This window comes from Nycticebus coucang, chromosome 18 (assembly GCF_027406575.1).
Source record: "Nycticebus coucang isolate mNycCou1 chromosome 18, mNycCou1.pri, whole genome shotgun sequence".
Taxonomy (NCBI): Eukaryota; Metazoa; Chordata; class Mammalia; order Primates; family Lorisidae; genus Nycticebus; species Nycticebus coucang.
Window position 1 is genome coordinate 61,232,431 of NC_069797.1, and position 12,236 is coordinate 61,244,666.

The 12,236-nt window shown below is 38.9% G+C and overlaps 1 protein-coding gene across 1 annotated transcript in view; it reads right to left on the bottom strand.

Annotated features, from left to right (window-relative positions):
- NSF (N-ethylmaleimide sensitive factor, vesicle fusing ATPase) overlaps positions 1-12,236 on the bottom strand; it is a 145,849-nt gene that overhangs the window by 55,936 nt on the left and 77,677 nt on the right. Inside the window, exons 9-10 of the mRNA XM_053567778.1 lie at positions 10,379-10,578; positions 3,070-3,235 (exon numbers count right to left, since the gene is read on the bottom strand). Coding sequence (XP_053423753.1) covers positions 3,070-3,235; positions 10,379-10,578 — 366 coding nt within the window. The remainder of the gene's footprint in view (positions 1-3,069; positions 3,236-10,378; positions 10,579-12,236) is intronic.

The window sequence follows — 12,236 nt, forward strand, 5'->3', positions numbered from 1 at the left end:
ATAGTCAAGGACTCTATTCCTTTTACAGTAGTGCCAAAGAAGATGAAATATCTGGGAATTTACCTAACAAAGGACGTGAAAGATCTTTACAAAGAGAACTATGAAACTCTGAGAAAAGAAATAGCTGAAGATGTCAACAAATGGAAAAACATACCATGCTCATGGCTGGGAAGAGTCAACATTGTTAAAATGTCCGTACTACCCAAAGTAATCTACAGATTCAATGCAATCCCTATTAAAGCACCATTGTCATACTTTAAAGAGCTTAAAAAAACAGTGCTTCGTTTTAAATGGAATCAGAAAATACCTCAAATAGCAAATACATTACTCGGAAATGAAAACAAATCAGGAGTCATCACGTTACCAGACTTCAGGCTACACTGTAAATCTACAGTGATCAAAACAGCATGGTAGGGGCGGCGCCAGTGGCTCAGTGAGTAGGGCGCCGGCCCCATATGCCAAGGGTGGTGGGTTCAAACCCAGCCCCGGCCAAACTGCAACAACAACAACAACAAAATAGCTGGGCGTTGTGGCGGGCACCTGTAGTCCCAGCTGCTCGGGAGGCTGAGGCAAGAGAATCACATAAGCCCAAGACCTGGAGGTTGCTATGAGCCGTGTGACGCCACGGCACTCTACCGAGGGCAGTAAAGTGAGACTCTATCTCTACAAAAAAAACAACAACAACAACAACAAAAAACAAAAACCCAGCATGGTAGATTTATGGAACAGAATAGAGAGGTAGATTTATGGAACAGAATAGAGAACCAAGAGATAAACCTAGCTACTTATCATCATTTGATCTTTGACAAGCCTATCAAAAATATTCAGTGGGGGAAAGACTCCCTATCTAACAAATGGTGCTAGGTGAATTGGCTGGCGACCTGTAGAAGACTGAAATTGGACCCCCACCTTTTACTATTAACAAAAATTGATTCTCACTGGATGAAAGATTTAAACTTAAGACACGAAACTATAAAAATACTAGAAGAGTGCAGGGAAAACACTTGAAAAAATTTGCCTGGGAGAATATTTTATGAGGAGGACTCCCCAGGCAATTGAAGCAACACCAAAAATACATTACTGGGATCTAATCAAACTAAAAAGCTTTTTGCACAGCCAAGAGCACAGTAAGTAAAGCAAACGGACAACCTTCAGAATAGGAGAAGATTTTTGCAGGTTATGCTTCCAACAAAGGTCTGATAACTAGAATCCAAAGAGAACTCAAACTAATCAATAAGAAAAGAACAAATAACCCCATATCTATGTGGGCAAGAGACTTGAACAGAAAATTCTCTGAAGAAGAAAGGTGCATGGCCTACAAACACATGAAAAAATGCTCATCATCCTTAATCATCAGAGAAATGCAAATCAACACCACTTTGAGATATCATCTAACTTCAGTAAGATTAAACCACATCACAAAATCCCAAAACTACAGACGCTGGTGTTGATATGGAGAGAAGGGAACACTTCTACACTGCTAGTGGGAATGCAAGCCAATACAACCTTTTTGGAAAGAAGTTTGGAGAATACTCAAGGAACTAAAAGTAGAGCTACCATTCGATCCTGCAATTCCTGTACTAGGTATATGCCCAGATGATCAAAAATTATTCTATAACACTGACATTTGCACCAGAATGTTTATTGTAGCCCAATTTATAATTGACAAGACATGGAAACAGCCCAAGTGTCCATCAACCCATGAATGGATTAACAAATTGTGGTATATGTACACCATGGAATATTATGCAGCCATAAAAAAAGATGTGGAGACTTCACATCTTTTATGTTTACCTGGATAGAGCTGGAACATATTCTTCTTAGTAAAGGTATATCAAGAATGGGAAAAAAAGTATCCAATATATAATCACCTACACATTCATATGAATGGTAAACATAACTACAGCTTAGAAAGGAGAAGGGAAGGGCGGCGCCTGTGGCTCAGTTGGTAGGGCGCCGGCCCCATATACCAAGGGTGACGGGTTCAAACCCAGCCCCAGCCAAACTGCAACCAAAAAATAGCCGGGCGTTGTGGCGGGCACCTGTAGCCCCAGCTACTTGGGAGGCTGAGGCAAGAGAATCGCTTAAGCCCAGGAGTTGGAGGTTGCTGTGAGCTATGTGAGGCCACGGCACTCTACCGAGGGCTATAAAGTGAAACTCTGTCTCTATAAAAAGAAAAAAAAAAGAAAGGAGAAGGGAAGAGGAGAGAGAGGGGAGGGGCAGGGGGAGATGGGAGGAAAGAGGATATATTTGGGGGGACCTCACCTAATGTGCATGATGCAATGGTACATTTCAAAACTATTAAGAAAAGTGTATAATTGTGATGGATGTGTTACTTAGTTCAATGTAAGCATTTCACATTGTATCTCAAATCAATACACTGAACCCCATAAATGCATCAATGTACAAAGTCATGATTTAATAAAAACAAAACAAAACAAACAAAAAAGAAAACCAAATTATTCTCAAAAATAGCATTTGTTCTTGATCTGCTTTAACTAAGAAAATACCTGGAGAGTCTACTTTAGCATTTCACTATAGTACAAGTCAATAGAACATAAATATAATGAAAGCTTACACAATATTTAAAAAGAAAATTTAGAGTTCAGAGAAGGTAAGTAACCTGTCAGATTGATGGGGCAATATCTCACTAACTCCAAAGTCCCTTCCCATTTTTGTAGGCTAGTGGTTTTCAACCTTCATAAAACAGCCATTTGTTTTTTTCCCAAAAGTCATTTTAAGAAGAAGCTCAGTACATAAAAGTTAAAAGAAGAATTTATGATGATGATGTAGGATCTGAAACTCATCTCCTGGCCCTCACTGGCCTTGAAGCTCCTCTCAGGACCCGTGGAAGCCACAGGACCCAGTTTGTAAACCACAGCATGACCTCGTGCTGCCCTTTCATCCATGGGTGAGCTATGAGCTTAAGCCTCCAAGGTGCTAAAACCCATTTTGTATTTTTCCAGCCCAGGCATTAAAATAGTCAAATTCTTCAATATAACTTGAATTCAAAATCTGTGTCCAGTGATTTGAAAGAATAATACTTTCTTTAAAAAGAAGTAAACATACCAATGACCAGGATGTTGTTCAGCTGCTCTACTCCATCAATCTTGGAAAGCAGCTGGTTGACAACAGTGTCATGAACCCCTGTGCTGCCAGCCATGCTCCCTCTCTGTTTGCAGATGGCATCGATCTCATCAAAGATGATGATGTGCAAACCACTGTTAGCACCAAGCTATTAGGGGAAGAAATTATAGTAAAGGTCACAGTTTGAATGTTGTATTAAATAAACAAATCAAAAAAGCAAAACAAAGCTTTTGATAGAGTTCCTTTAATTTTGACTAATACAGCAAGCGTAATTGTGGTTGTTGCTCTCTCATTGGTGTTGGAACTACAATCTCAGAAGCCTGCAATCTGAAAATGCATTCTAGAACCTCATATTTAATAGGCATAAAACAAAAATACACATTATATACTGATATATAATGTATATATGTAGAAAGTGGATTATTTATCCAATAACCAAATGTTAATTTATATACATTTCTTATCTCATTATTTGAAAGCTCTCATACTTGTCAGATACATTTGTTAAGGCAATGAGTGCAGCTTGCTCCCATGTTTCTAGAGTTTTGGTAAGAAAAATACCCCGGAAGCAGTAGGTTTAATGTTTGTTTTATCATATTATAGAGCTAAAGATTCACTCCACCCACAGGTTGCCTGGGAATTGAGCAGATGGGTGAAGAAACTGAACATGATTCATATTCACTTACATCACATGAAACGGATCACTTCTCCCTAACAGTGAAGTGATTACAGAGACACAGCTGATAAAAAGAACAAGGTACAGGGAGTGCTGTTTCTTCTGCATAGTGATTTTTGTTTTAGTATCTTGAAATAGAGTCACCTTTAAAAGAAATGAGTTCATATATTTTGAATTTTGAATAGATGTAAACACTTTTGAACACTAATAATTAGTTAGGTTAATTTAACATGGACCTTCTAACAATTTATATTAAAGCAATTTAAGTCTCCTCTTATGGACCAAAGAGTAAAGTACACTCTAGAATTTTCTTTCTTCTTAAACAACAACAACTGGGGGCGGGACACAATTATAAAAGAGACTTTACCTAACAAATGCAATCAGTGTAACCTAATTCTTTGTACCCTTAATGAATCCCAAACAATTAAAAAAAAAAAAAAAACCTAGGTTGGGTGTGGTGTCTCGTAATCCTAGCACTCTGGGTGGCTGAAGTGGGTGGATTGCCTGAGCTCATGAGATGTAGGCAGTCCTGAGCCAGAGTGAGCCCTCATCTCTAAAAATAGCTGGGCGTTGTGGTGGGTGCCTGTAGTCCCAGCTACTTGGGAGGCTGTAAGGCAAGAGAATCGCTTAAGCCCAAGAGTTTGAGGTTGCTGTGAAACTCTGTCTCAAACAATAACAACAACAACAACATCGTTAGGGATTGACAAAACAGGTAAAAATGAACCTAACCTAAATATGACAACATATAGATAACAAAAATTAAAAGACTATAAGATCAAATATAGTCAACATACATTCAAACTCTGATAAGAATATAACTTAAAAATTTTTTTTTTCAGATACAGCTTTACATACATGAAGAGAAACATATATATATATATATATTTTTTTTTTTTGGAACAGTCTCACTCTATTGTATAGGTTAGAGTACTATGATGTCATAGCTCACAGCAACCTAAAACTCTTGGGCTCAAGTGATCCTCTTGCCTCAGACCCCCAAGTAGCTGGGCACTAGCCACAATGCCCAGATTATTTTTCTATTTTTAGTAGAGATGGGGGTCTTGCTTTTGCTCAAGTTGGTCTCAAACTCCTGACCTCAAGTGATCCTCCTGCCTTAGCCTGAGTGCTAGGATTACAAGCCTGAGCCACCACGCCTGGCCAGATATACTTTTTTAATAAGAAGTTTATTTACTTTACAATAAAGGTAGTAGATACATTAACAGAGCAATAATTGCAAAATAAAAATTTAAAAAGAAAGCCGGGATGTTTGATACATGCAACAACTTGAAGCTAGTCCCAAAAGGTTATATACGGTATTTTCACATTTATATGACAATCTTGAAAAGAAATCTACAAGGATGGCAAACAGATCAGTAGTTACCAGGAGTTAGTTGCAAGGGGAAGGTGACCATAAAGGGACAGCATGAGGGAATTCTGGCGGGTACTACAAAAGTTCTGTATCCTGATTTTGGTGGTAGTTTCATGAACCCTACACATGTTAAAACCTATAAAAGTGGTCAGGTATGGTGGCTCACGCCTGTAATCCAAGCATTTGGGAGGCCGAGACATGAGCACCACTTGTGGCCAGGAGTTCAAGACTGTGCCTGAGTAACTTAGTGAGATCCTGTCTCTACCGAAACAAAAACAACAAACCCCCCCCCCCCAGTTTTACTGCATGATGATAATTGTAGCCAGAATAATAGAGTAACACATTCTATTATTCATATTCAGAGTAGTCATCATTCTTTAATGCAATTCTATGTAAAACAATAGTTATATGTCCATCGAAGTTTCTATAATTTAACTAGATTTTTTCCTCTGAACATTACTTACAAATTGTTGTCCTACAAATATTTTAAAACTTAATTTCAAACATAAAAAAAATCAACTTCATTTCTCAGTATTATTACATTTACTGAACAAAGGTCTAGTGATAAATGATAGCTTTCTTATACAAAAAATTCAATACCAAAACAGTTCAACTTTTCATCTATTAAAAAAACTGGAAATGGGGCGGCGCCTGTGGCTCAGTGAGTAGGGCGCCAGCCCCATATGCCGAGGGTGGCGGGTTCAAACCCAGCCCCGGCCAAACTGCAACAACAACAAAAAAAAATAGCCGGGCGTTGTGGCGGGCGCCTGTAGTCCCAGCTGCTCGGGAGGCTGAGGCAAGAGAATCGCATAAGCCCAAGAGTTAGAGGTTGCTGTGAGCCGTGTGACGCCACGGCACTCTACCCGAGGGCAGTACAGTGAGACTCTGTCTCTACAAAAAAAAAAAACTGGAAATGAGGAATTAGAACTACAACCTTAGCTTTGCCAAAGCACTTTTGTATAGTAGGATACTAATTCTTGCCATCTTGAGTATGAAAAAAAATCCCATTTGTGTCTAAAAAACTGTGAGATTTTACATTATTTTGTAAAGACATTTTAAATTAAAGGTTGTTTGCTCGATACAGCATGAATGCTGCTATAATGTATAAATTTTGCTGTCAGTTGCTTTATGTTGTTGCTGGCATCATAACTCCCTTCTCAGTCCAACCTCAAAAATCACCGATGTGGACAGGACAAAAACAATAAGAACACTGTGTTTGATTAAATGGTCACAGGGCAGTCTGTCCTAAACATAATTTAGTACAATTCTGACCTTTTCAGAACCTTACTAATCTTATTACCTGTCATCAGGTCCCTTCCCCCAACCTAGTCAGTACAAAAACATCAATTTTTACAGGTGTGTTACTTAAATAAAGGCAAGTTCTTATTGCAATAAATTAGGAATCAGGTAAGGAAGATGTCAAGAATAATGTTTACTGATTAACATAGTTGAACCATCATCAATAAACCTTTTACCAAAGGATTTAAGTTTCCACAATGCAATCCTCGTCAATTCATTGGTTTCTAGCTGTTTTTAACATCTGCAAGTCTTTCTCCATAGGAACAGAGCTGATGCTGTTGAGCCCCTGGCAACAGCTTTCCAAAGCGGCTGTTCTATATTTAACTAGGCTGACCTATATGCAAGTGTTCATCTCTGTCAGCTTGGACTGTCCAGAGTTACAAAGGTGATGCTTTCCTTTATTATGTAACACACAGATCCCCTCCATGGGGTCATTAGCTAAGTATAACCAAGCCATTTCTGGATGTAAAGATTGAGAAAGATATAACTGAAAGGCCAGCTTCTTAATATCTATCTAGAAATTCTTTGCCAACTCGGTTTATCATTAGTAGTATATTTTAACTGCCCACAAGTTTAAAAACAGCACCCAAGTTACCTAATGTAGCCTAATGTACAGAAACTATCAAAACTGAGATTTTATAAAATGCTTCTTTACATGACATTTTAACTTGTCTATGTCTACTGCTTAATCCTTGGTATATCTTCAGGTCCATCAGACCCAATTCTCTGTTTTTGAATTTCTTTTCTGGGACAGGGCGCGGTGGCTCACACCTGTGATCCTAGCACTTGGGAAGCTGAGGGAGGTGGATTGTCTGAGCTCACAGGTTTGAGACCAGCCTGAGCCTCAGAACAAGACCTTAATCTCTAAAAATAGCCGGGCGTTGTAGTGGGCACCTGTAGTCCCTGCTACCTGGGAGGCTGAGGCAAGAGAATCACTTGAGCCCAAGCATTTGAGGTTGCTGTGAGCTGTGATGACGCCATGGCACTCTACGGAGGACGACAAAGTGAGCCTCTGCCTCAAAAAAACCAAAAAACAAAAAACTTGGGTTTCTTTTTTGTCTGGTTCTAAGTATTTATAAAAATTGATATCTCATGACTTTTATTCCTTTTTAAGTCTTCCAAAGGAAAAAAAAAAAGATGGATTTTTTTTTTTTACTTCAGTTTAATGTGAGGGTACACTGTTTGAATTTGTTAGGTAAAATCAAGCTGTAGTTGAGCCCTTCACCTAGGAGGTGTGCCATATATCCCTACATTGTGCCCATCAGGGGAGAGGTTGCCAATCCCCCTCCCTTCTCCTGCCCCCACTAGAATTAAATTATGTTTTTTCTTTCGTGAGGGTGTGTAGTTGTTCATCTACTGGTTTCATATTAGCATTGAGTACACTGGATACTTGCTTAGGAAAATATATTTTAAAAAATAGAATAAAACTAATTCTATCTTGCAATCACCCTATGGGTCTACCAGATATTTTTATAAATTTAAGACACATTATACTGGTTCATCATCCTAGAAATTATGTCATTGTTACTCATCAATTGTTCCCAACTATGATAAAAGAGATTAAAATAATAAGAATACAGAAGAATGATGCAACAGTGAAATAAATATCACAATGTCATCATTCTTTAGTTTTCTTATTGTATTGCCCAAAGTATTACATCACCTTTTAAGAAGGTATAAAATAACTCTGGAGACAACACCTCTATGGCCCAATTTTAGCTTTGATTCAACACAATTGAGAATTCTGATAATTTTCTGACCAGAGAGACAAATACAATTAACAGAGGGAGATGTTTTACATTTATTAGATGAATCAGAAGATGAATGCAAAGAATGAGACAGCAGCACTGGAGACACTAATGAAGATGGTGAAATCGATCATTTAAAGGAAAATCTGACTATGTGCATTCAGATGATGATATTCTACATATTTCTCAAACTCAAGAATCAATGAGTAAGTAATATATTTCTAATCTAAGGACAAAAAGAAAATATGGTATTTTCATCCAGTTACTTATCAACAGAAAGTTTTCACTGTGCAATATTTTGTGACAAGAAACTAGGTCATCCCGCTTTGCTAAAAGGACACATATCAGTATTCTTTCATCTTTTATATCATTTGTACACCAAAATTTTCTTGACGTAATTTGTAATTGGATTGACCATTCTAAAAGGTGTCCAAAAATCTAAAAATGACAATATTCTGAAACTATGGAACATATGATGGCCATCCTCTCTTAAGACAAAAAATTCTTTTTTTTTTTTTTTTTGAGACAGAGGCTCACTTGGTCACCCTTGGTAGAGTTATGTGGTGTCTTAGCTCACAGCAACTTCAAACTCTTGGGCTCAAGTGATTCTCTTGCCTCAGCCTCCTAAGTAGCTGGGACTATAGACACCTGCCACAACGCCCAGCTATTTTTAGAGAAGGAGTCTTGCTCTGGCTTAGGCTGGTCTTGAACTTGTGAGCTCAGGTGATCCGCCTGCCTCAGCCTAGCAGAGTGCTGGAATTACAGGCATGAGCCACCACTGCACCTAGCCCCCCAAAATTCTTTAAGTATTAAGTTTTAAAAATGTAAGTATAAGAACTAGAAGTAATGGTAATCTTGAACCCATTAGAGATGTACAGTTGAACCTCCATAGTTGACCATCTCCCTACAATGACCACCTCAAGTTGACCTCATTTTCATAGACCTGCCATGCACCACACGTACTGTATGTTTAGTAGGCCTAGTTCCTTAGGTTGCCCACCTCCACATGTTGACCGCTTTGTTACAGTCCCTTGGCTGGTCAACTTATAGCAGTTCTTCTGTATTTGAAATTTAGAATCAATATTTTGAGTTCATACAGGGCAACTGATGAGCAGCTGGTGTATTCAGAGTCCTGCCCGTTATGGGCATACAGGTTGAACATCCCTATTCTGAAAATCTAAAATTTGAAATGCTCCAAAGTCTGAAAGGTATACAACACTGTTTATTCAGTGCCCTACAGGGAATTACTAAACAGTGATCTTTTATTCAAAACACAATATTGTAGGCGGCAACTGAAAGTCTGTTGTTCGGTGTTGCTGTTGTGTAACAGCTGAAATAGGTACTCTGGTGATCGTGCCATGCTGCTCAGTTACCCTGAACAAATCATTTTTTCACTGCATTAATGATATGTCATGTTTTACTGCAAGTACTTATGTGTGAATAAATATAAGAAAATGATTACTTATCAGTAGCATTCAAACTCAGGGTCAGAAATGATAGTGATGCCAAACAATCACAGATTGTCCATCTGGGTAGCTAAGATTTACACTTTTGCTTTCTGATGGTTCAATGTACACTAACTTTGCCTCATTAACAAAATTATTAAAAAATAATTTAGGAACCCTCAAGCTAATTTTACAGACTGACATGATTCAAAGCTGATCTGTAGCCTGTGGGAGGGTATGTCTATTTCTGGTTAACTTTTATTCCTACAGTATAGCCCTTCAGGTCCTGACTCAAAATAAGGTGTGTTCATCAGGTGTCCTCTCCCTGGGGCCAATGCCTCTAATCTTGGCTCCCTTTATTCCTACTGGCCTATCAAAAGGGTTGCATAGGTTTTTAGCACCTCCCTCCAGAATTGGCTTTTCCAGAGGATAAATGAATTCAAGTCTCTGAAAATAATGTGAATAAAAGTGTCATCTGAAAATATATTCATGATGAATTTTATAAAACTTTTGACTTACACAATCATCTACTCTTGTATTATGAACACGTGGGTAACGAAATCTCACACCATATAAATCCCCTACAATCCCAAGTACGCTGCCTCATATAAACTACATACTAAACAAGTTCTACCTGAAAGTTGTTTCAAAATACAGGTCAAAGTATAAACAAGTTTGCCTCTATAATTCTGAGTCTTGCTCATTATATAAGTGATAACAAACTTTTACTAAACTGTATTTATATTCATATTACCCTCCTTTGTTCCTCTTCAGCATCAGCAAAAAGTTTACGAATGTTAGCTTCTGATTCGCCCACATATTTGTTAAGGATTTCTGGCCCATTGACCACTTTGGGCTCTCTTGCATTCAACATCTTGCCAATCTGTCGAGCCAAGAGAGTCTTACCACAGCCTGGGGGTCCATATAACAGGATGCCTTTAACATGTTTACAACCTGAAAAGGAGAAGAAAACAGTCTTATGTCAACTTAGCAAATTCCAAGTAAGACTAAGGAAATTTTCTTCTTTATTTTTGAGACAAAGTCTCACTCTGTTGCTCAGGCCACAGTGTTTCAGCCCACTGAAACTCCTGGGCTCAAGTAATCCTCCTGCCTCAATTTCCCAAGTAGCTGGGACTATAGGGACCTGCCATAATGCCTAGCTAATTTTCTTTTTAGTGGAAATGGAGTCTCACTCTTACTCAGGCTGGTCTTGAACTTCCGAGCTCAAGCAATCCTCCTGCCTCACCCTCCCAAGAATGCTAGGGCATGACCCACTGCACCTCAGCTTCTTTTTCTTTACATGCACTTTAGAAAAAACACAGTGATATCATGATGCTATTTACATACATTAATATCACACGCCATGAACATAAATAAGCAATTGAAAATCCAGTAACAATTTCCACAATAGGATTAATGTTTGAGGGGAAAAGGCTGCTAGTTAAAGGTCTCTGGAAAAGTGATTTTGAGCTATCATTTAGAATACTTTCAGCTCTCAAAATGTTTAATTAGGAAATATTACTTATTTTCATTATCCTTTAAGGTCAGAGAGAAAAAAAAAAATTTGTGTTTAGGCACATCTAACCTGAAACAAATCTATACAGTAGCCTGTAGAAACTATGTTAGCCATAATCGAGCACTTGAAAAAAGGGCAGATATGTCTGAGTTAGATGGCTATACAGGAATATAAAGGGTCCTGATGGATGTCATCGATAAAACTGAATGTCTTACCTTATGTAACTAATATCAAGTAAAGACATACTTCTTTAAAGCAACGCAGATGAGGAAGTTGTTTCAAGGGTAGTATTTAATTATTTGCTATGCAAGCATAGCTAAATGCCTTAAAGGTACCATTAACAATTCAAACTAGGCTGGGGGCTAAGGCGCACACCTGTAATCCCAGCACTCTGGGAAGTCAAGTTGGGAGGACTGCTTAAGTCCAGGAGTTTGAGAACAGCCTGAGCAAGAGCCAGATCTCATCACTACTAAAAACAGAAAAATTGGCTCAGTGCCCATAGCGCAGTGGTTACAGTGCCAGCCACAGAAGTTGGCAGGTTCAAACCCGGCCCTGGCCAGCTAACCAACAATGACAACTGCAACAAAAAATAGCCAGGTGTTATGGTGGGCGCCTGTAGTCCCAGCTACTTGGGAGGCTGAGTCAAGAGAATCGCTTCAGCCCAAGAGTTTGAGGTTGCTGTGAGCTGTGATGCCACAGCACTCTACTGAGGGTGACATAGTGAGACTCTATGTTAAAAAAAAAAGAGAGAGAGAGAAAAAGAAAAATTAGCCGAGCATTGTGGTGGGTGCCTGTAGTCCCAGCTACTTGGGAGACTCAGGCAGAGGATCTTTTTCTTTTTTTGAGACAAAGTCTCACTATGTTGTCCTCAGTAGAATGCCATGGCATCACAGCTCATGGCAACCTCATCAAACTCTTGGGCTTAAGCGATTCTCTTGCCTTAGACTCCCAAGTAGCTGGGACTACAGGCACCTGCCACAGTGCCCGGCTATTTTTTAGTTGCAGTTGTCATTGGTGTTTTAGCTGGCCCAGGCCGGATTTGAACCCGCCAGCCTCGGTATATGTGGCTGGCACCCTACCCACTGAGCATGGGTGC